The sequence below is a fragment of the Maniola hyperantus genome, chromosome 8, assembly GCF_902806685.2.
Source record: "Maniola hyperantus chromosome 8, iAphHyp1.2, whole genome shotgun sequence".
Lineage (NCBI taxonomy): Eukaryota > Metazoa > Arthropoda > Insecta > Lepidoptera > Nymphalidae > Maniola > Maniola hyperantus.
Window position 1 is genome coordinate 14,179,608 of NC_048543.1, and position 24,547 is coordinate 14,204,154.

The window sequence follows — 24,547 nt, forward strand, 5'->3', positions numbered from 1 at the left end:
ATCAACTGATAGTAGGCGTATTCTCATCATCATCATCATCATCATCAACCAATAGACGTCCACAGCTGGGCGTATTCTAAACAATCATAATCTACTTAAGTTTTTATTTAGTCTTTCAAACTTATCTATAAACAAACTTGCTTATGCTCGCAACTTCGTCCGTGTGGACTACATAAATTTCACACCTCTATTTTACCCCCTTAGGGGTTGAATTTTCAAAAATCCTTTCTTAGCGGATGCCTACGTTATAATAGATATCTGCATGCCAAATTTCAGCCCGATCCGTCCAGTAGTTTGAGTTGTGCGTTAGCCGTTGATAGATCAGTCAGTCAGTCACCTTATCCTTTTATATATTTAGATAGACTAGATACATTTGTAGGGTTTTTGACTGTCAGTTTCTTGAACCGAGTACAATTTACTTCGCCAATATCACGTAGCGCAATCCCACAGTGTTATTGATTGAATTAAACTTGAGAGTAAATCTTCAAAAGCTACACACCCGATGTCAAGTGTATCGTATTACTCATACCATTAAAGAGGGAAACAATGAATGCCCCTCTGTATATTTTTTGTGTCCTCCCATTCATTATCAATTGGAAGCAATAAGTTTGCCTGTGACAGTGCCTGTATGCCTGTGTGGATATAGCTATGCATATACATGTACAGCTTGAAATAAAGCACCGGCGAAATGGCCGAAGAATAAATGGCAACGGAATAAATTCCAAAAGTGTCGGCCTCTTGTCCCACCCCTGATTTATGGAGCGAGAAGACCGAACTATTACTTTAGGCTGTGCCTACATACACTCCGGTTACATTCCGGTCCGGTTCCATACGAGCTAGTATTTCGTGAGTGTATATTTTGCGTATACCAGCACCATAAGCCACGCCTACTCCAATTTACAAAGCAAAATTGAGATATTGTAAAGCATATTCACTTCATTCACTCCATTAAATTTAAAAGACTTGATGTATTTTCTCATGATTAACATTGTTTTCCTTCCCAAAAAAGTGGAAAGTTAATGTTGTGGATTTGGGTATGTTAATAGTTCAAATCATTTATTCAAAAAGTTCAAATCATAATCTCAAAATCAAGACAATTTGAATGTTTAACCGATCTCTAACTCCATTCAAGCTTTAAAGAACTTCTTCTGCCATACCCTTTTAAATTTATTTAAGACTCTTGACTCAAGAAAGCTTCTTTCTTCGACTGCATCATCAACTTGACATAAGGAAAAAAATAACAATTACTTAAAAAAGATAAGTTGTCATGAGTTAAAACTTATATAATATGTATAAAAAATATGCTTGCGAAAATAATTTTTAAATAGATGTAATGGACAGTGATAGTATTACCTAATATTGGCTACAACGGTACGGTACGAACCGGATTTCAACCGGACTCTACGCGGTCCGAGCCTTATTTAAAGTTTTTATTCCTTGCCGGCAACTTTGCGAATTTTAGGGGGGGAATTTCGGTAGTAATTTCGGCGTCCGATAGTGAAACTGACGAGTTTGTTTAAGAGAGAGATTTATTAACTTTTTGGGCGTCAAAATGGAGATGTATGCAAGCGCGCGGTTGGGAAATATTTGGATGTTTGTATTAAATGCGCCTTAAATTAAAGAGTTTTAGTAGTTTTTTTCTGTAATGGTCCCCGAACCAGTGGTAGACTTATTATGACTGACTAGCTTATGCTCGCGACTACGTCCGCGTGAACTACACAAATTTCAAACCCCTATTTCACCCTTCACACATTTCACATTTTATTGTAGGTACTTACCTAAAATTGTATTTGCAATACCCTGACAGGGTCTCATGTATATTTAGCTTTAAGCACCCACCATCAATTAATGTACATGAAAGCATATAAATAAATCTAATCTAATCTAATCTAAAACCTGCATGTCTGAGAATTCTCCATAATGTTCTCAAGGTCAGCCGACGTCTGCCAATTCATATTTGACCAGCGTGGTGGACTATGATCTAAACCCTTCACATTCTGAGAAGAGACCCGTGCTCGGTAGTGGACTCATCATGATGATGACTGCAATCTAACAGTCAAGTCTCTCATGAGGAGGTGGGTTCCGACAATTGCGCAGTTTCGTAATTATCAGTATTAAAAAAAATTAAACATCTTTCCTTTCACTGTCCAAAATGATAATTGAGAGCCCAGTTTGATAATTATTGTAATTTATGTGCTACTGGTTGATATTTGACTCGGTGTGGATCACAAAACGTGGGAGGTCAGATGACAATCGGCTCGACTAAAAACTGGTACTTAGTCCATCACATTAGCATAATATGCAGACCATTGCGTAAGTTCTCAAAGGTGCGTGAAGTCTGCCAATCCGCACATTGCTAGCATGGTGGACCATGTTTTCTTAGGGTTCCGTACCTCAAAAGGAAAAACGCAACCCTTAGAGGATCAATTTGTTGTCTATCTGTCTGTGTGTCTGTCCGCCTATCCGTCTGCCCGTCAAGAAAACCTATGGGGTACTTCCCGTTGACCTAGAATCATAAAATTTGGTAGGTAGGTAATACTTATTACACATGTAAAGGAATAAATCCGAAAACCGTGAATTTGTGGTTACACCACAGAAATGATAATTAAAATGTGTTCATGAACAAAATATTAGTATTTTCAGTTTTCAAAGTAAGACTATACCAAGTGGGGTGTCATATTATGAAAGGGTTTTACTTGTACCTACATTCTAAAACAGATTTTTATTTATTTTTATGCATAATAGGTAGTTTTTGATTTATCGTGCAAAATGTCGAAAAAATACGGAGAACCCTTGGCCGGTTTTTTTTAATCTATAGACTAGCGTTTGGGTACAATCAGACCTACTGGCAAGTAATGATGTAGCCTAAGATATAAGATGCTGGAAGGGCGTTCCATATCTAGCAGTTAGCATTAAAAACGAGGAGGCAAATCGCTTCATACGTGTCTGTGGGATTTCGACTGAATAGCGTAATGATATTTGTAGAGCATTGTCTCTGTCACTCATACCTATTTGACGTTTTGTCAGTCCCAACGATAGAGGCAACGCTCTACAAATCAGCTATCTGCTTCTAAAGGTCGTTGTACATTACTTTTGGCCGCGTACTTTTTTTTTTTTTTTTTAAAGAATATTAGCCATGTTAAATGACTAATATTCCCCTTTCCTCTCCAATTAAGCGTCAGGCTTGTGCTAGGAGTAGGTACGACAATAGTGCAACGGGCGGGGTTTGAACCGTCGACCTTTCGGTTTTCAGTCCACTCCTATACCGGTTGAGCTATTGAGACTCACAAAACGGGTACAGACGGTGTCGGGTACGGTACTGTACGGGTACAGACCTTGTCTTGCGGTACGATAGTGGAAATGTGAAGGTCTCTCTTCTTCCCTTCCCTTCTCATTCTGAGAGAATGCCTATCTCCAGTAGTGGGCCGGCGATAAGTTGATGATGATGGTGAGACTTGGAGAAACTAGGTAAATTAAAGACGTGCCAACTATCTGAGCAACAGACATGTAGAATTTGCACAGCTAAAATTTAGCGGCAAAATCTATTATAGTATTAGAATATAATTGCGCATACGCTTGGTAACAGTATATGGTTATCTTATCTCGCAACTTAGCGCTTTTAGATAAAGCGTCTACTAGGAATACGGTTTTGAACCCTCGACCTTCCGGAATTCATCGCGCACTTCTACCGTTAGGCTTTTGAGGGTTTTATATTGTTATCTAGTATCTTGTACTTTATTCACAACCTGTTCTCAACTGGAGTCTTACTCAGAGTTGCTAAGATTGAGTTAAAATGAGACTGAGAATGAGAATTTATGTGAGAGATATAAATCTGTCTCGTTTTAACTAAACTTAAGTAACGATTAAGCGACTCTGAGTGCGGCTGTTAAAGTCATATTCTAGCCTCTTACCGCCGTACTCAGAATCGCTAATCGTTATTTAAGATTGAGTTAAAACGAGACAGATTTATGTGAGAGATAATATAGTTCTGTCTCGTTTTAACTGAACTTAAGTAACGATTAAGCGACTCTGAGTGCGGCTGTTAAAGTCATATTCTAGCCTCTTAATCAATAACATTTAATCGGCGAAATAGCATTCCAGTGTCGTGTACCAATACGATGTATTGCCGTGTTTTGTTTCAAGTTATTTGCACTACAAATTAAAAACCTTCAGACTTTTAGGCTCTACACATTGAGCTGATTTCCGATTCCAACTTATATTCTTACTAAAATCATCTGATAATTCAATTATTATAGATAATCATACCTTAATGAAGAACAAATATAAGTTTGAAAACATTAAGGCTTCGTCGTCTCAAACTATATTATCATTCACTGTTAATCAGTACCCTTATTATAAACTAGCTTATGCTCGCGACTTCGTCCGCGTGGACTACACAAATTTCAAACCCCTATTTCACCCCCTTAGGGGTTGAATTTTCAAAAATCCTTTCTTAGCGGATGCCTACGTCATAATAGCTATCTGCATGCCTAATTTCAGCCCGATCCGTCCAGTAGTTTAAGCTGTGCGTTGATAGATCAGTCAGTCAGTCAGTCATTCAGTCAGTCAGTCACCTTTTCCTTTTATATATTTAGATGCGAAAGTGTGTTTGTTTGTTGGTTTGTCCTTCAATCACGTCGCAACGGTGCAACGGATTGACGTGATTTTTTGCATTGGTATAGATAAAGACCTGGGGAGTGACATAGGCTACTTTTTATCCCGGAAAATCAGAGATGTGGGGCGGCGTAGATTTCACAGTCCATGGGAGCTGAACAGTACCTACTGCCTGTTCTAATATGGATTTTAAAATGACCACGCTTCTTGTTGAAAGTTTAGTTGGCTCAAGCTGCCCCTCCAGCTGCTTTCTTAATTATTTATTACTAAGGAGGTTGGAACGTGAGTTGGGAACGAAGTCAGCTAAATGTGTAGTCTGCAGAGGCCAGTAGAGGCTATAAGGCGAACATCATTTTATTATCGCAAACATGTAACGAAACGCGTTGACATCCGCATAAATCAACCGCCTGTCAATTAAACATAGTATTACAACAATACACAGACAATCAAGGGACCAATTATTTATTTATTCGCAGGGGGCCTGTCTACGACTGCAATGGTGAAGATTCAGCTCCTCGATATAAACGACAACGTCCCAGTCTTCACCGTGAGGGATTACAATGTTTCTCTAAAGGAGGGCAGGATATCGAGTAACGAACCCATAGTGGCGGTATCAGCTAGTGACGAAGATTCTGGAAGATTCGGAACAGTCACTTACAGGATCATCAATGGGAATGACAATGATGTTTTTCGTATAGACAGAAGTACTGGAGAGATATTTGTTACTAAACCCTCGTTGATACAAGCGAGTGGGAGGTTCGATTTGGAAGTATCAGCGACGGATGGTGGGGGTCTGGCCGCAGCGCAAGGGGCCATGGTCCATGTGAACGTGATACCTGCAGGCGTTGGCTCCGCATTGTTCGACAAGCCGAGATATAATTTTCGTGTGCGTGAGGACGTGAGAAGCGGAACCATTGTTGGCAGTCTCAAAGCTACAGCTGGAGGTAAGCTTTTTTTTGCAATTTTATTAAGGGCTAATTTTACAATCGGCAGATAAATTTTTAACAGTTTCGCATGTACATTCCTACACTGTAACGTAGACTCCTACTAGGAAAAGATTTTTAGCACCCAAGGAAAACCGGGGTGGATCAGCTGATCAACACACACGCGCGCGCTTCGCACCCTTAACGTCATAGCGGGGAAAACTGACCTGTTTTGTTGTGCTCTGAGTGAATTCACAAGAGTTGCATTGGGGACTATCTGCTACGATAGTGGGGGTTTAATATAAGATTTTTTTTTTTTTTAATTTTTAGTTAAATATATTAATTAGATTTAGATAATATTTAAGGCTTAATCTAGTGCATTAGGACCATTTCCTGTAATGCTAGATTTAAGGAGTTGAATAAATAAATAAATAAAATAAAAATAAAAAACAATGTCAGGAAAAAAAACACCAAAAAAGTTTCAGAAAACTTTTTTTGGTGCAGCTGAACAAACTGAAAAGAGTGAGCAACAAAGAAGGAAATAAAAAACAGTTCAACGGTTTTTTATATGGTTAATTTTATTATTACTAGCTTATGCTCGCGACTTCGACCGCGTGGACTACACAAATTTCAAACCCCTATTTCACCCTCTTAGTGGTTGAATTTTCAAATTCCATTGTTAGCGGATGCCCACGTCATAATAGCTATCTGCATGCCAAATTTCAGCCCGATCCGTCCATTAGTTTGAGCTGTGCGACAGTCAATCAGTCAGTCCGTCACCTTTTTCTTTTATATATTTAGATAATAAGTAAAGGTACGCAATCATGAAAATCAATCGAAAATCTCACATCATAAACATTCAAATGACTGTTAAATGACGAAACGCGATACACAGATGAATGATGAAATAAGATACAATTATTAAGCCAGAGATTTAGACACACAATGCATCTCGATAACATTCTCTAAATAGCATAATAGAAAGCCATAAGCAAACACGGGAGACGTTTGGGATTACATACAAAGAAAGTCACTTAAGAGACAAAGTAAATATTAATGTTAGAACGCGGCGACTACCGGAATCGAGTTACGTTATGGCTTCATTTTGTTTTAATTTGTTTTAACTAAATTATTGAAATCTTTTTTAACGTGGTAAAGAGTAAACTTTGGCGAGTTAAAATCTGTAATAACCAGCTAAAATTTCTTGCAAGAGAGTCTTAAAATTAAAGCTTTCCGAAAATCTTGGTAGATTGCAACAGCTTTTTTGCAGAAATTGAAATAGGAATGCTACGGACTATTATAGTCAAAGTAGTGACACATAAAGTTCAAATGGCGTGCGAAGAGTTAAATTTTACGCGTACAATTAATAATTTATCCTGAAATATTGAAGCCTATTTATATGGACGGACGACATCAGACGAGTCGCAGGGAGCCACTGGATCCAGGCGGCGTAAGACCGTGGCGTGTGGAAGTCCCTACAAGAGACCTATGTCCAGCTGTGGACGTCTATTGGTTGATGATGATGATGATGATGATTTATATATAAGCACACAGTACTACAATAATTTGCGTCGATATTAATTTAGGATTATTTATTGTTCAGTTTTTAAAGCAATTTTTGTAATCATAAACTAATGCTAGAAATGACTGCGAATAAGTCCATATGATGAGGTTGCACATTAAAAACAAAAACGATGCGGCAGTGTGACATGTCTGGGTGCACAGCATAGCCTCATCTGTTTCCCCATCATTGGTTTAATGTGAAACATCTACAGACTTTGAAGTTCTTCAGAGATTCAGACCGACCACCAACTGTTTAGTGCAAACTCAACTCAAAGTTTTGTCAGCCACCTAATCATATTATGCTCTCAAATTTTAGGTACATTTCTTTTAAGGCAGGTCGACGGTCGGTCTATCTATGATACACACAGGTTACGGAGACGTTTCACGTAAAATAATGTGACGAAAGGGAAACGCCCATTCGTCAAAGGGTTTTTGGCAAAAGTACATCCATCAATGAAATTGATGAAAGGCATTAGGACTGAGATCACAGATCAAGAAACAAGCACTATTTTGGACATAAAACTCTGAGGAACTTTTATAAACACATTGCCAAGATTGTCATTACGAGCGGTTAGGTGTGTGTCTTTTAATTACGCCGGAGTGTTACGCACAAACCGTTACGAGAATTATTTCAGTCATTAAATATTTTTTTATAGTATTCATAACATTGATGGATGAATTTTGACCAAGAGTGGGGCGTTTCCCTTTCTCTTTTAATTTGCACCACACACCAAAATCTTAGATCTATGCGGAAAATACAAAATCGGCTATTGTCTGAGAGTGGGATCACGACCATGTGATGAGCGGCTCGCGTCTCTACATGCTACCACCTCCCATCCCATCGTGCTATGACTCTTTATACTTTCTAATACGAGAATAACTTTGTATTGTAATCGCCGCGAAAAAGGCTATAAATATATTGAAATTATGGTATTTGTATGCTCGGGGCTCCTTCCGTTTGGTGTCGATTTTATCAGGTGATGAAAATACTTTCAATTTATAATGAGGCCGTATATGATCCTTGCGGTATAATATTAAAGGGCGAGTATCAGTGGATCATCAGATATAAAAAAAAAAACACAATCTTGTCTTACAACTTTAAGGGTGTGCGCAGACGACGGACTATTGTCTGCGGAGGACAGAAATTGATCACCCAAGATAAATACTAGAATAGTACAGTATGTATTTCTATTGCCGCTATAACAACAAATACTAAGTATTTCAAAATTGTCACCACGAAAATTAAAAAAAAATTAAAACTTATGTCTTGTGCGATGGTACGGAACCCTTCCTGTGCGAGTCCGACCCGCACTTGAACATCTTTAAAATCAAGTTCCTTCCATTTCGAGGCAGATACGGCGATCGCTTCACGAAGATTCCGCGCATATTAACATATAATGTAGTATTGGATTAATTGAGATCGAATTACTGATATAGCTCGCCAATTACATACAATGTATTGTGTTGCGCCTGCGTACTGCGTAGGTCCACCAGTAGGTACTGGTGGACTGCCATGACTGCCATACGGAATTAATTAATATGGCTGTACAGTACCCGGCAGTTTTTTAGGGTTCCGTACCTCAAAAGGAAAAACGGAACCCTTATAGGATCACTTTGTTGTCTGTCTGTCTGTCAAGAAACCTACAGGGTACTTCCCGTTGACCTAGAATCATGAAATTTGGCAGGTAGGTAGATCTTATAGCTGACATTTGGGGAAAAATCTGAAAACCGTGAATTTAGGGTTAGATCACACAAAAAATTAAATTGTGGTCGTGAACTAATAATTAGTATTTTCAACTTTCGAAGTGAGTGACTATATCAAATGGGGTATCATATGAAAGGTCTTCACCTGTACATTCTAAAACAGATTTTTATTTATTTTAATGCATCATAGTTTTTGAATTATCGTGCAAAATGTCGAAAAAATACGACTGTAGTACGGAACCCTCATTGCGCGAGCCTGACTCGCACTTGGCCGGTTTTTTTTAAGAATACTAGCTTATGCGCGCAACCTCGTCCGCGTGGACTACACAAATTTCAAACCCCTATTTCACCCCCTTAGGGGTTGAATTTTCAAAAATCCTTTCTTAGCGGATGCCTAGTCATAATAGCTATCTGCATGCCAAATTTCAGCCCGATCCGTCCAGTAGTTTGAGCTGTGCGTTGATAGATCAGTCAGACAGTCAGTAAGTCAGTCAGTCGGTCAGTCAGTCAGTCAGTCCTTTTACCTTTACCTTTTACCTGTCGGCCCTCTTTTTTTGCTAACGTTACACACACTCTTGCGGCTTTTGCGCGTTTTCCGGGCTGTTTTGTTTACGAACACCTCAAATAGTTAATCTTGCTTACATTAATTCCAATTGGCGGTACGTACTAAAACTAGAACAAAACACCATCAAAGCCTTTAGGGCGGTTACGCACTCATCCGATCCGAGTCCGTGAAAATACGTTCCGAAGTAGTCGTAGAACTATTTGTATAGTAGCTTACGCACCACATCTGACTTCCGTCATCCGATATCTCTCCAAATACATATATAATAATAATAATAAAAGCTTTATTTAGATTCCTTACATTAATTCTTAATTCTATGACACTACTCTAACAACATTTTGCTTATAATCTAGTTAATTTTTTAATCCTATTTCCGTCATCATAAGTAGTAGGTATTTATAATATTTTCCTTATAATAAAATCATAATAAACATGCTTTATACTTATTTGTGAGGTATATATTTTCCAAAATATATACCTCACAATAAATATTTTCCAAATATATTATCCAAATACATACTAGTATTTAATTATAAATGCGAAAGTGTGTCTGTCCTTCTGACTGTCTGTCTGTCTGCTAGCTTTTCACGGCCCAACTTAACCGATTTGGATGAAATTTGGTACAGAATTAGCTTACATCCGGAAAGGACATACTACTTTTTATCCCGAAAAATCAAATAGTTTCCACGGGATTTTTAAACTCTAAATCCACACGGAAGAAGTCTAATCGGACATAATTTAATTTAAAACATACTTTAATTTTTTTTAAAACATAATTTAATTTCGGACATAATAATTATAAAGTAGATATATCAAAGATGTCCACTGGATAGCTTGGACATTTTGATTAGTGCGTAAGCAATATCCGATTTCGGTCCGAGTTTTTGTATCTGTATTTTCACGGATTCGGATCGGACGAGTGCGTGATCGCTCTTACACCGCGCCGATGCACGCAAAGCGAACGGCAAATCTCGAGCGCTATCAACAATAGTTCTCGAGGATTTCCCATGGACAAGTGGTCGTATAACGGCGCGGCTCGCAATTCAGTGATTTACGACGCCCGCGCTCGCTACACAGTACAGAATAAACGTGCTCGAGAGGAAAACTGGCCTCACTTACACCGTAGCGTAACACCGTCGTTCGGTTCCATTAAATAAATGCTCTTAATATCATCTATGAATTAGCTACCAAGATGAAAATATACCTAAGTCTATTACAATGCAATTTTTAATCGCTACTTGGTAGTTAAAATCAATAGGTTTGTTTTAACAAAATGTTTGTAAAAAGCACTACGTTAATGAAAAATAATACATCATTATCACCAAGCACACCACGCGCTTGGTCATAATGTTTTGTTTTTCAGGACATAATTTTAAAATGAATTGAAAATTCTATTTACAACAAATTAATGCCTACAATCACTACCCAATTTTATTAGAAATGCGAAAGTGTGTTTGTTGATTGGTTTGGCCTTCAATCACGCCGCAACGGAGCAACGGATCGACATGATTGATTGTATGGATATAGTTAAAGACCTGAAAAGTGTCAAAAATCACGTCAATCTGTTGCACCGTTGCGTTATGATTGAAGGAAAAACCAACAAACCAACAAACAAACACACTTTCGCATTTATAATAAGGGTACTGATAGACCCCTTTAGTTCCAGGCTAGCCGAGCGATGTTTTAGCTCTTACGCTTCGGTGTAACATAAAGCCTGTCTAGAAAGTCTAGTTGTATAAATATTAGCGAAACAACGCATTGGCCAGTGATACGGCGGTATTGTTTATTAACCGGCTTCGATTTAACAACTATTTATTTTCTACCAAACATACAGTTACAACATATTTATTAAGCTTTGAATTCAGTATTGTCTTATAGTCTTCGACTTGAGTAGAAGTTATATCAAACTGAATCCGTACTTAGATCTCATCATCGCTTTCCATGACGTACTTACGATTGTCATCAAGCGCAAGCCTCTGTAATAAAAAAATCGGTCAAGTGCGAGTCGAATTAGCAACGAAAAGTTCCTTACCACCGTACAAGAAATGATACTTTTTGATTTTTATTTGTGACTAGCTGACCCAGCGAACTTCGTACCGCCTAACAGTCGATTCCTTCATATCAGGTTAGGCACGAAAAAAAAAATGAAAATGTGTTGAAGATTTCTATGCCAAACGGGGTAAGTACCATAATATGAAAGGGCTTTACCTGTACATTTTTTTTTAAATATTTTAATAGTATCGTAGTAGGTAGTAGTAATAGACTGTATGTAGTAGGTACGGAACCCTCTGTGCGCGAGTCCGACTCTCACTTGGCCGGTTTTTTCTCTGAAGATATGAAACCCTAAAAAAGGTTAAAGTAATGATTATGGTGGTATAAGTCCCGCAAATTGCTATTGCGCTGGAACCATGTCTCATTAACATCGAAATGACCTCATTTTGACGTCATCTAAATATATAAAAGGAAAAGGTGACTGACTGACTGACTGATCTATCAACGCACAGCTCAAACTACTGGACGGATCGGGCTGAAATTTGGCATGCAGATAGCTATTATGACGTAGGCGTCCGCTAAGAAAAGATTTTGGAAAATTCAACCCCTAAGGGGGTGAAATAGGGGTTTGAAATTTGTGTAGTCCACGCGGACGAAGTCACGAGCATAAGCTAGTTTGACGTATATTTAAGTAAAATAATACCATCAGTTCGAACGCTGAAGCTGTGGTAGCCTAGTGGTTAGGACGTCCGCCTTCCAATCGGAGGTCGGGGGTTCGATCCCGGGCACGCACCTCTAACTTTCGGAGTTATGTGCGTTTTTAAGTAATTAAAATATCATTTGCTTTAACGGTGAAGGAAAACATCGTGAGGAAACCTGCATGCCTGAGAGTTCTCCATAATGTTCTCAAACGTGTGTGAAGTCTGCCAATTCGCACTTGGCCAGCGTGGTAGACTATGGCCAAAACCGTCTCACTCTGAGAGGAGACCCGTGCTCTGTAGTGAGCCGGCGATGGGTTGATCATGATGATCAGTTCGAAACTTCAGTCTAGTGCTGACGTCAATAAAATGGCGGCCACGCGCATCAGCAATTTGCGGGACTTATAACACACTTCTGAATACAAAAACAATGGAGTGTATTTTTTGAAAATATGATTTTGAATTGTAAATGGCGTCCGAGAGCGAGCGGCACGTAATAATAAATTTTTAAGCAATTAACCGCTATCAGTGGCAGCAATATTGCAAATCACATCTTTAGGTAGATCGCGAAGATACCGCGCCCGACGACTTCGGCTTTGTATTGCTTGCGATTGGTGCAATTCAAGAAAGATCTGTTCACTAAGCTACTAAGAATATTCTCAGCAGCAAATAATAAATTAGTGTACACCTACAAAGTACAGACGAGCAACACAGTTAACGCCAGTAACTTATGCTCGCGACTTCGTCCGCGTGGACTAGACAAATTTCAAACCCCTATTTCACCGCCTTAGGGGTTGAATTTTCAAAAATCCTTTGTTTGTAGATGCTTATGTCATAATAGCTATCTGCATGCCAAATTTCAGGCCCATCCGTCCAGTAGTGCTATAGCACCATTGCAACCTCAGTGACGTCGGGATTTCAAACGGCTCGTTCATCTTAAATATATTCATCTTAAATATATAAAACGAAAAGGTGACTGACTGACTGACTGACTGACTGACTGACTGACTGACTGACTGACTGACTGACTGATCTATCAACGCACAGCTCAAACTACTGGACGGATCGGGCTGAAATTTGGCATGCAGATAGCTATTATGACGTAGGCATCCGCTAAGAAAGGATTTTTGAAAATTCAACTCCTAAGGGGGTGAAATAGGGGTTTGAAATTTTGTAGTCCACGCGGACGAAGTCGCGGGCATAAGCTAGTTAGTATCTAAGAGGTGGCGCTGATTTATTTATTTTAAACCGTGAAAAATTTTGTTTGCTTGACCATAATATCTTGTCATTTATATCGATGAATCCATTTCAAACCGCTTGAGCTTATAGTTTAGGTCGGCCCGCTATCCGGTCAGAGAAGCTCAAAGTTTAATTAGAAAGAGCACCATAATATTGAGCAGCAGTGCCCAAACGCACGCCCCTCAGATTTATAGCCAACTGCCCGGAGATAAGGGGCCATTAATTAAAAAAATTGATCATATGCGAGTCGCGCATATTCTTGATGAGTTCCGTAGGTGTATCACTAATATTTTTACAAAATAAAATTTTATAAAATAAAATTAAATAAACAATATAAAAATTAAATTAAATAAAACTAGTCGGGCTAACGTCGACGAAATACGTGAGTAAAGTACGGTGTGTCATACCTAAGATGTATAATGGAAATCATTCACGATAGTTTAAACGATAAAATAAAACAATAAAATTCTGCAGGATTTATACGTATTTATTAGAAGTCACGGGCATCATGTAGTCTTCTCTTATAATATTATATGAAAGGAAAAGGCGACTGACTGACTGACTGATCTATCAACGCACAGCTCAAATTACTGGACGAATCGGGCTGTTTGGCATGCAGATAGCTATTATAACGTAGGCATCCGCTAAGAAGGGATTTTTGAAAATTCAACCCCTAAGAAGGTGAAATAGGGATTTTAAATTTGTATAGTCCACGCGGATGAAGTCGCGAGCATAAGCTAGGTATATAATATGAAAGGAAAAGCTGGTTGACTTGAATGCTGAAACGAATTTCTCTGCGGAACCCTAAAAATGTAATTTAATGGGTCCCGACAGTCCCGCGTTTGAAATGCGATTGCCACAACTGTGGAACCAATTAGTTCTGGGCCGTGTTTGGTGCCAATCGTATGAAGTTTATTTGGATATTTTGTTAAAAAGTATATAGAGATAAGATAGCATCTGAAACTTTGAGAGAAAAATAAAACCGACGAGTTATTAAGTAGTACAGCCGAGAGAGATACGATGCAGTCATCATCATCATCATGAATAGAATAGAATAGAATTGAATGTTTTTTTATTCATGTAAACTTTTTACAAGTACTTATGAATAGTCAGGTGGTTTTAATTTACCACTGGTTCGGAATGCCGTTCCTACCGAGAAGAACCAGCAAGAAACTCGGCGGTTGCTCTTTTTAATTTTTCAATTTACAATGTTATTATACCGTACTATACAAGCCATTGCAGCCCCGTGTTTTGCTGGAGCGAGTCGAATCCAAGCTTTTTTATCGTTTACATAGTCTGCGACTGTATAATATGCTTTATGATTAACCCATCGCGCCGGCTCACTAGGTACAGAGCACGGCTCTCCTCTCAGAATGAGAAGAGTTTTGGTCATAGTCTACCACGCTGGCCATGTGCGGATTGGTAGACTCCACACACCTTTGAGAACATTATGGAGAACTCTCAGGCATGCAGGTTTCCTCACGATGTTTTCCTGAAGCAAGTGATATTTAATAAATAATTAAAACGCACATAACTCCGAAAAGTTAGAGGTGCGTGCCCGGGATCGAACCCCCGACCTCCAATTAGAAGGCGGACGTCTTAACCACTAGGCTATCACAGCTAACATCGATCTTTAGAAGGAGATTTGTAGAATACCTCGGTCGTTGAGGCCGACATAACGTCATATGAGTATGAGTGACAGAGACAACGCTCTACAAAGAAGAAATGTCATTCTAAACGCCGATGTTCCTCACTTTCGGCCGCGTACTGTACGCGACAGGTTGAAATGCAATCGGGGAGGGAACACCCCGCACACCCGCTCAGCCCCCGCGCTAACCCGGTGCGGGCGAGCGCGGATTACGTGCGGGTGTGTGGGGCGTCCCCCGCCTCATACCCCAAATGCCATCTCAACCTGTCACGTACTATACCTAAGTATAAATACCCTTATTATAATGCGAAAGTGTGTTTGTTTGTTGGTTTGTCCTTCAATCACGTCGCAACGGTGCAACGGATTGACGTGATTTTTGCATGGGTACCCTATGGATAAAGAACTGGAGAGTGACATAGGCTACTTTTTGTTCCGGAAAATCAAAGATTTCCCGCGGGATTTTAAAAAAATCAAATTCCACGCGGACGAAGTCGCGGGCATCAGCTAGTTAGTAATATTTTCTCAAAACTATTATACCTATTATACTTTCGTGTTACTTAATTAGCATGACGTGTATCTATCTGTAAAGTACGCGGCAGAAAGTAATGTACATCGGCCTTTAGAATATGACGTTTTGTCGGTCTCAACGGACAGAGACAACGCTCTACAAAATCTGCTATCTCCTTCTAAAGGTCGATGTACATTACTTTCGGTCGCAAACTGTACCTACCTTTACAAAATGTGATCAGGCCTTAAAATATGCAAACTTTGATTGAATACCCAGAAAATTCTTGGTCGAAAAATATCATTAAAACCATAAATAATTGAGATATATTCCTAATTTTATTTTAGGATCCCTGACAAGGCTTTGACGCCACCATAACGTATTGTACCAATTAATTAGTACATTATTTTCCTTGAGAAGTATTTTATTTAAAATATCAAAACAACATTTTTGGATACCTCAATCAGTCATTGTTGAGGAGATAACGAAAGAGGTATACAAAAAACACGTTAGTACGTAGTAGGGTGCCTAAGGTAATCTTGGATTGCTCATAAATGATAAGGAGGGTAACCACACGTTCAAGGTTTGAACTCTTTGAGGGTAATATTTTGGACCTTGTAAATATTTTATACTAGATGATGCCCGCGACTTAGAGGGTGTGGGTTTAGGTTTTTTTTGAAAATCCCGTGGGAACTCTTCAATTTTCCGCAATAAAAAGTAGCCTATGTCTTTCCCCGGGATGTAAGTTAACTCTGTACCAAATTTCATTAAGATCGGTTAAACTTTTGGGCCGTGAAACGCTAGCAGACAGACAGACACACTATCGCATTTACAATATTAGTATGGATTTTATTAATATTCTAGGAGTACTAGGATAATTATTTTTACCAAGCCAATTTTAACACTGCACTTGGGCGCCCATGGGTACCTTACCTGCTAATCATCTGCCAAAGCAACTTTTCACGGCCCATGCGCAAGACAGATTTTGACAAAATTTGGTACGCAGATAGCTTGTATTCTGGAGAAGTACATAAGAAAAGTACCTACATTAAAAAAATGTTATATAAAAAATCCTTACATTTTAAATGTACGGAATCAAAATTTAAAAAAAAGCCTTAAATTATTTATTTACTTACTAATAACTCCAATATTAGACATTATGTCCTGTAAATATATTATATTTCAAGTGGTATGGTTACCCTGATTAGTTCGAACAGTACGTATAGGTCATATAAAACCAGCATAAAACATTTATGTCGAAACCCGAAAGACGTCCCTAAGCTAATTATGATTTATCTTAGCATTATGAGTAATAAAATTAGAGTTCCCGTTGTTACGCAATGGCTCGAATAACATATAAGGGGCTCATCGTACTACATGAGACGATTACGACACGATTTCTTCGTAATGATATCAACTAAATGTCGCATTGTCAACTTAAACAATTAAAGGCGTATTTTAATAATAATTACAACATACAGAACTAGTTATAAGCTTTATGAAAATTGTATCGTGTCTTGTAACTTTATGTAAGTAAAGCAAAGTATTAGGTACCAGCAAAGCTGTAGCGCTAAGAATTTTTGCCGTTCAAATCTTTTGACTTAGCATTCAATTTCATCTCTGAAAAAAACATCCACATTATTTTCTAATATTACAATAAAACTTAAAGCTAGCCTTATCTAATTACTATATAAATCATGACCGCGTGGAATGGTGCCAAGAATACTGGCTGCATTTCCGCGCTGGACAGCCAGGCTGATCTGTTGCGCAAAAAATGAGCCAGCCCTTCTGTCACCAGATGAGGCTATTAATCGCGGTGAAATGTCTCGTAAAAAAAATTATATTATTTATATTTTTTTTTTTACATTATTTTCTTGATATTTGCGTTTAGATCTTTGATCGAAGCCTACATCGTCGAACTATCAAAATGGATTTTATTAATCCAATCTAATTTATTAGCCTGTATATGCATCCACTGCTGGACCTCGAAAAGAGCGCCCCACCAAACCCGTTGGGTGATTACGTAAAACGTAGCAGTAGCGACAGCAGTAGCAATGCGACAGTTCATTTGCTGTCTCTCGTCTTCTTCTTCTTCTTATTTTGCTTTGTGGCTATTGCTGTATCTCTGTAGCCGCTGTTATGTGTGACGTTTGACAGCAATGATCGCGAGCCTGTCGCGAGTTATGTAATCACCCCGCCGATCCTCCGGTATCCTCATTCACCCCCTTCCGGCATCCTCATTCACCCCCTTCCGGCATCCTCATTCACCCCCTTCCGGCTACCTTCTTCAAGTCATCGGTTCAGCGGGCAGATTTTATTATAGCGAAAATACATAACTATTAAGCTCATCGTGATTGCGAATACGATAGAATCGATATCGGTAGCGATTTTATCGTGCAATATAAAAGTATTCAGCTGATACCTGTGTGGTCCGACAACATCGATATTATTTAATCGAGTTTTGATTAGAAACACCTTCCGTTATACAAAAACAGTTACACGTCTGCATCGATTTGCCTATCGGCTGCCTAATGATAGATAGACTGTAATGAATCTTCTATTTAACTTGAAGAAAAAATATTTGAAAGAAAGAAGAAAGAAAAACGTTTATTCCTACGTTTGACCAGCTGACGTACGCGTGGATTTAGATTTTTAAAAATCATTGGTTTTCCGGGATAAAAAGTAGCCTTTGTCACTCTTCAGGTCTTAAACTATACGCATACAAAAAAATCACGTCGATCCGTTGCTAAATTGCGACGTGATTGAAAGACAAACCAACAAACAAATATAGCGACATGCTTGGCAAAATACAGCGGCGACTGGCTATCCGAATCTGTGGTGCATACCGGACAATATCTAAAGAAGCTGTCATGGTCATAGCAGGGACGATACCCATAGAAAGGCTAGACATGGAAAGAATGAGGATATTCAAAGGAAAAGACAAAAAAAACCCACAGGAACAGCGGCAACGGACCCTAGAAGAGTGGGAGAAGGAGTGGAAGGAAAGAGGAAAGGGGCAATGGACTAGAGACCTCATACAGGACCTCTGAAAATGTATAATAGGAAACACGGGGAAGTCGATAAATTAATCACACAGGCACTGAGCGGGCACGGAGTATTCAACACTTACCTGCATGCCATCGGCAAGGCACCCAGCGACAACTGTCCCTACTGCGGTGAGGAGGACACACCGCACCACGCAATTTTTGAGTGCAGCATGTTCGCAGATATAAGGAACGAAGCACGTGGAAACGGAGAACCTCCCACCAAGGACAGTTTGGTGCCACAGATGCTAAACGATGAAGAGGGGTGGAATAAGGGTGCAAAAATGCTCCAGGAAATAATGAGGAAGCGTGTGAACGACGAATGGTCCAGGCAAAGGGCAAACGAGGCCTGACCGGACAGCCCCTTTCCTGAAGATTTGCGTATTGTAGTACCGGGGAAGGACGGCCAGCGAAGGGAGGAGGTTTTAGTCCGTAGGTCGCTGAGGAAGCCTCAGCGAAGTCGGGCATGCCAATTGGTATCCATGAGGATTTCCTCCTACCCAATTAAAAAAAAAAAAAAAAAAAACCAACAAACAAACACACTTTTGCATTCATAGTATGGGTAGTGAATAATATGGGTACTAATTTTCACACATCACATCTTATAACTAAGAGTTGATTATCCCGACTCTTTCTCCACCTGAGCATTTAACCCGACATGCCTCAAACAGAAGAAGCACCGGAATAAACTGTTTCATTTAAACTATCTGGGTATCTATTACGCTTCATGAGATTCAACTCACTGACAGATAGATAGATAGACGGACGGACGGACAGCCGGAAGGAAAGGCGGACGGACAGCGGAGACTTTGTAATAGGGCCCCACTGGAGTGCTTCGGGTACGGAACCCTAAAAAGTATGAATTTCTAAATTGACTACCAGGAATCGAACCTCGGATTTCCTACCACTGCGCCAGGGGAGTCGACAAAATGGTCATATTCTTGTCTGTTTATCTCACCCCAGATGTAGTTAAGTTGGGTGGCCGAACGCGAGTCTTGGTCATGTCTTAGAATATATCTAAGACAATGAATTTAAATCAGATTCCTAGGACGCGCCGTGAGCCATAACTTAAGTATTATAGACTTGTATTTCCACACGGCTGGATCTTATGTTTTATTATCGTACGAAATTCGTACCATTCCTTAGTAAGTAGATATTGAATCTCAAACAAGTCACTTTGTACGCAAACAAGTCATGAATTTTCTTTAAGACTTTATCTGTATTAACAAAACTGATTGAATCAAAGTCTAGCTTCAACCGTTGGAAACTCAATATTTTTCCATTTATCCACCCTGTAACAGCTACTTTAGGGTGTATATTCGGAAATATATGTATGTCCACGCGGGACTAAAAATAATATTTAAAAAATCCTTTAAATCCACCCCGTTCATGGAATGTGAAGTCTGCCGTTCCGTACTTGGCCAATGCGATGGACTATAGCCTAAACCCTTCTTATTCAGAGAGGAGATCCGTTCTCAGAAAAGGGCTGGCAATAATCTTAATCTAAATATATAAAAGGAAAAGGTGACTGACTGACTGATCTATCAACGCACAGCTCAAACTACTGGACGGATCGGGCTGAAATTTGGCATGCAGATAGCTATTATGACGTAGGCGTCCGCTAAGAAAGGATTTTGGAAAATTCAACCCCTAAGGGGGTGAAATAGGGGTTTGAAATTTGTGTAGTCCACGCGGACGAAGTGGCGAGCATAAGCTAGTGATGATATAAAAATGAAAAAAAAAATGCCACTAACTTTTCGGTTTTATGTGCGTTTAATAAAACCTCGAGAGGAAACTTGCAGCCTGTGAGTTGTCCATACCGTATGATGGTATTCCGTACTTGGCTTGGTAAACTATTGCCTTCTAAACCCGTGCTTAGGAGTGGACTAGCCGGTGATCATGATGAATTAAGAAAATAATTTGCAAAATTAGTCAAGGTCATCCAAAGTCACAGGTTGACCGTCAAATGTTTTTGCGGCGCTCAAAAAATCAAGATGTGGTTCACGCTTTCTTGCAAGGCGACACGACTGAAAATTTGAAATTCAATCCGGCGAAATCCAAGGATACGCGCGGCCCCAGCGGCCAAGCCGAATGCGAGGACAGCCGAATAAATTCAACCTCGCGTCCCGAGGTCAACAAACCGAACCCACGGCGACAGTTTTTGCCCGCCACTTTCCTATACTTCTTTTTTCCGCGTCCAGCTCAATTATTTTCAACTCCTTACCCGACGTTATTTGGACGGAGTGGAGTGGGACTGAAATTGTTTACACGATTTATGTGTTAAAATGTTTAGCGGTTGAACGTTTACTCGCGAAATCCGTGACGGCTGCCGAGTGTGAACCTGCCGCTGGAGTCGGTACCCGTGTTAGGTATGTACGCAGAATGTACACACCTTATATAGAAAGTTTATCCTTGCATTTTTTATTGTTTACAAATTTGCGCTTCACAACGATCTGACCCGTACCAGCAGCAAGCAGCAACAAAGTTGCGATAATCATCAGCGATTATCGTATTTGTTGTAGTTTTCCAAAAATTCACCTTTCAGACAATAGGGAAAAAGCAGAAAATGTCAACCAAACGGAAATGAACCAACACATTATAGCTTTCAAACTTTGGTGATAAAAACCTACAAATATTGACATATCACAGCCTGCAACGCATAGGCGGTTCCTCTAATACTGCAAATGTTCATGTTCTTGGTAGTCACTTAACATCACGTAACCCGCTCGCTGGTTTGCTCGCTATTTTTATAATAAAACTAGCTGAGGCCCGCGACTTCGTCCGCGTGGAATTAGATTTTATAAAAATCCCGTGGAGAAATCTCCAATATTTCGGGGTAAAAAGTAGCCTATGTCACTCTCCAGGTCTTTATCTATACTCATGCAAAATCACATCACATCTATATATATAAAATTTAAAGTCCTGACTGACTGACTGACTGACTGACATATAATTTATAATAAGGGTACAGATAAGGGTACTGATATATTTTTACGCTAGATAAGGCGTACTATCTCATCAGTAACAGTTAGTTCCAATATGCTCACAATATGCACACTGCTGCTATCAGCGACAAAATAGAGATAATCAAGTTGCTTTAAGAACAGGTTGGCAATAGTAAGTCCAGCAGACTTGTATTAGCCGAGGTCAGGGTAAAAATCCCACGGCGTTAGCCATCCTAGTGTAAACGTGCTTTTTGAAAGTATTTCACTACCAAAAAAAGCTGTAACAGGAATCACAAAGAAAAATCGACAAAGTAATCAACACGAAATAATGACACCTCTTGAAAAAGATTCCCTCCGATAAGCATCAGAAATAAGGCAGCCTTTCACAAAGCAACTCCCCTGCCCTTTAGAGATAATCGAACTTTCAGATAATTAATTCATTAAACTCAAATCGAGAATCGAATAATTCGCATAGAAGATCTTTACAACTCTTAATTGAAACCAAATGGGGTCTCGTGAGCGAGATAATCGCGGGCCCATTAATGATTTCAATTTAGAATGGCGTTTTGTGAATATATTTTGTAAGTGGACAAGAGTAAAGCACTGACTCGGATTTGACTAATGAATCAGGGGTCGGACTAAAGGTTATACGCATCTGACTTGAAAGACTAGGAGAGGAAATATTAAGTGAAACTTCTACAATTGAAATTGGAGATTTAGTTAATTTAACTCTACACCCACGAAGTAAATATGTGTGGTTATTGAAATATGGCGTTTGTGCACTCATCCGTATTCGGTTCGTATCCGTGATTCTTCGAAGTGGAATCCGTGATTTCACGGATGAATGCACAAACGCCCATACAAGTAGTTTATATTTAGATACGGAATCAAATAAGAACTAACCAAGTAAAAGAAAAGGAGCAAGCTATTGCGAGTACATAGCAAGCTTTGGCTTTATTTTTGTTTGCCACTTGCTATAAAAATGCTACGTTATCCAATATAATTGATCAATTCTGGCGTTTGATTTTTCAAATACTCATCAACGATAAATTAAGAATTAGATTTTCGTAATATAACAGCTCATGTGAGATAAATTCTTGATTGACGTGATTTTTGCATGGATATTTAAAAGACCCGGAAAAGGACATAGGACAAGGGCATAGGCCATTTTTATCTCAGAAAATCATTGAATTACCACGGGAATCTTAAACTTAAGTTTACGAAGACTAAGGGTGAGATCTATAGAGCGCACTTTGACTTAGCTTAGACTTAAGACAGAGTTCTAACGCGACAGATGTATATTTCTCACATAAATCTGTCTCATTTTAACGCAATCTTAAGTCTGAGCAAAGTTAAAATACGCTCTATAGATTTCAGCCTTAGTCGCGACTCGCGGGCATCATCTGGTATTAGAATATATTGATAACTTTAGAAAGTTATTGAAACCACCTCGAATACCCCAAAAATCGCCGATTCAAAAACAAACACGACACAATAAAGTCGGGCCGTAAAATCTTTCGAAAATAAGACAATCGCATCACAGACTGTATAAAGAGCGAAGGGACAAAGGGAGGACGCGGGAGTGCCGCAAGGGGGTGAGGGGGTGGGAGGCAAGAGGGGAGGATCCTGGACCAGTTACAGAAACAAAGACTGCCCGGCACGTCGTCGAATAAGACCGTATATCAATCTCGTTGCGTCAACTGTCCTGCCGAAAACGACTGGCGAAAAAACCCTCCCGCAAAAACAGGCCCAGCGGTAAAAAAATATTCGACAATGAATCGCTTACATTGTATAAAGTGCCAATTAAAATTTGATAGATATAAAGCGGTTTTCGGCTGTCGTTCAGTTTTGGGCTTCTGTAAATAGATTTGCGAGTATTCTGTCCGCGGGAAGTGGACGTGGGATCATTAAGTTAATTTATAGTGCACACGCCAGGGTGTCTTTTAATGCGGTATGTGGACGAAATATGATCGGGCTTTATCGATTGTCAAATATATGCCGACAGCGTCGCTTACGAATTTACCGTAGTTTTATGATAAACCCATCACCAGCCCACATAATCTCCTCTCCTCTCACAGAACCAAGGGCGGATTTTGCTTTAAGAACATCATGGAGAACTCTCAGGCATACAGGTTTCCTCACGCTGTTTGCCTGCACCGTTAAAGCAAGTGATTTTAAGACTTCCTCCTCTACTCTGGAGGTCGGGGTTCAATGCCGGGCATGCACCTCTAACTTTCCAGAGTTATGTGAGCTTAAAGGTGCTTCAATGGTGCAGGAAAACATCGCAAAGAAACCTGCATACCTGAGAACACTCCTTAAATCATAATGTTCATGTAATGGTGGACTTTGAATCCTTTTCTTTTTGAGAGGAGACCCGTGCGGCGGCGTAGTGAGACGGTGACAGGTTGGTCATGATGATACTTATGCAACATACATACTAATGCAAAAAAAAACTGCTTCAAAATAAGGCCCATTAATGATTTTAGGCCTATTTCGTGGTTTAACGACATACGATAATCGATATCTCGAAATCATCGAATGAATCGTAGTATGTACCTACCCGTTATAATTACATTATTATAAGACCCATTAGTATTTCATTAAAATGTTAACAGACATACACACCCACCTATAGACGCCTAGTAGCCGGACACCCCCGATCGCCAAGCTTAGGCAGTTGCTTAGCATAAAAGTCGTCCCCCGCAACGTTTTACGATTTTGTTTTCATGCAAAACCTTGTATATGCGTACTCTTAAGATTAAATTATCTGTGCTTATACACAAATATACAACCTCTAACATTAAACACATAAAAAATTTGCGTCCTATTTCTACCAATATCCATGTTATCTAGAAGCTTAACAGCCTCCAGATTAACATGATGGTAAAGTCGATCAGCCTTCATTAATACTGATAATTTTGTCAACAGGCAAACAACTGGTCCGCTACAGCGTAGTCTCAGGCGACGTCGACAAGAGATTCACCATCGAACCCCACACGGGTGCGATCAGGACCTCAGGGAAGCTGGATAGAGAGACCACAGCATCCTACCTCCTCAACATCAGGGCTGCTACTAGCAATTCGGCGAACTACGATCAGACACAGGTA

General features: G+C 39.5%; 1 protein-coding gene across 1 annotated transcript in view; it reads left to right on the plus strand.

Moving 5' to 3' along the window:
- Positions 1 to 24,547, plus strand: part of ds (dachsous cadherin-related 1) — a 428,813-nt gene that overhangs the window by 388,424 nt on the left and 15,842 nt on the right. Inside the window, exons 3-4 of the mRNA XM_069500114.1 lie at positions 5,091 to 5,558; positions 24,369 to 24,544. Coding sequence (XP_069356215.1) covers positions 5,091 to 5,558; positions 24,369 to 24,544 — 644 coding nt within the window. The remainder of the gene's footprint in view (positions 1 to 5,090; positions 5,559 to 24,368; positions 24,545 to 24,547) is intronic.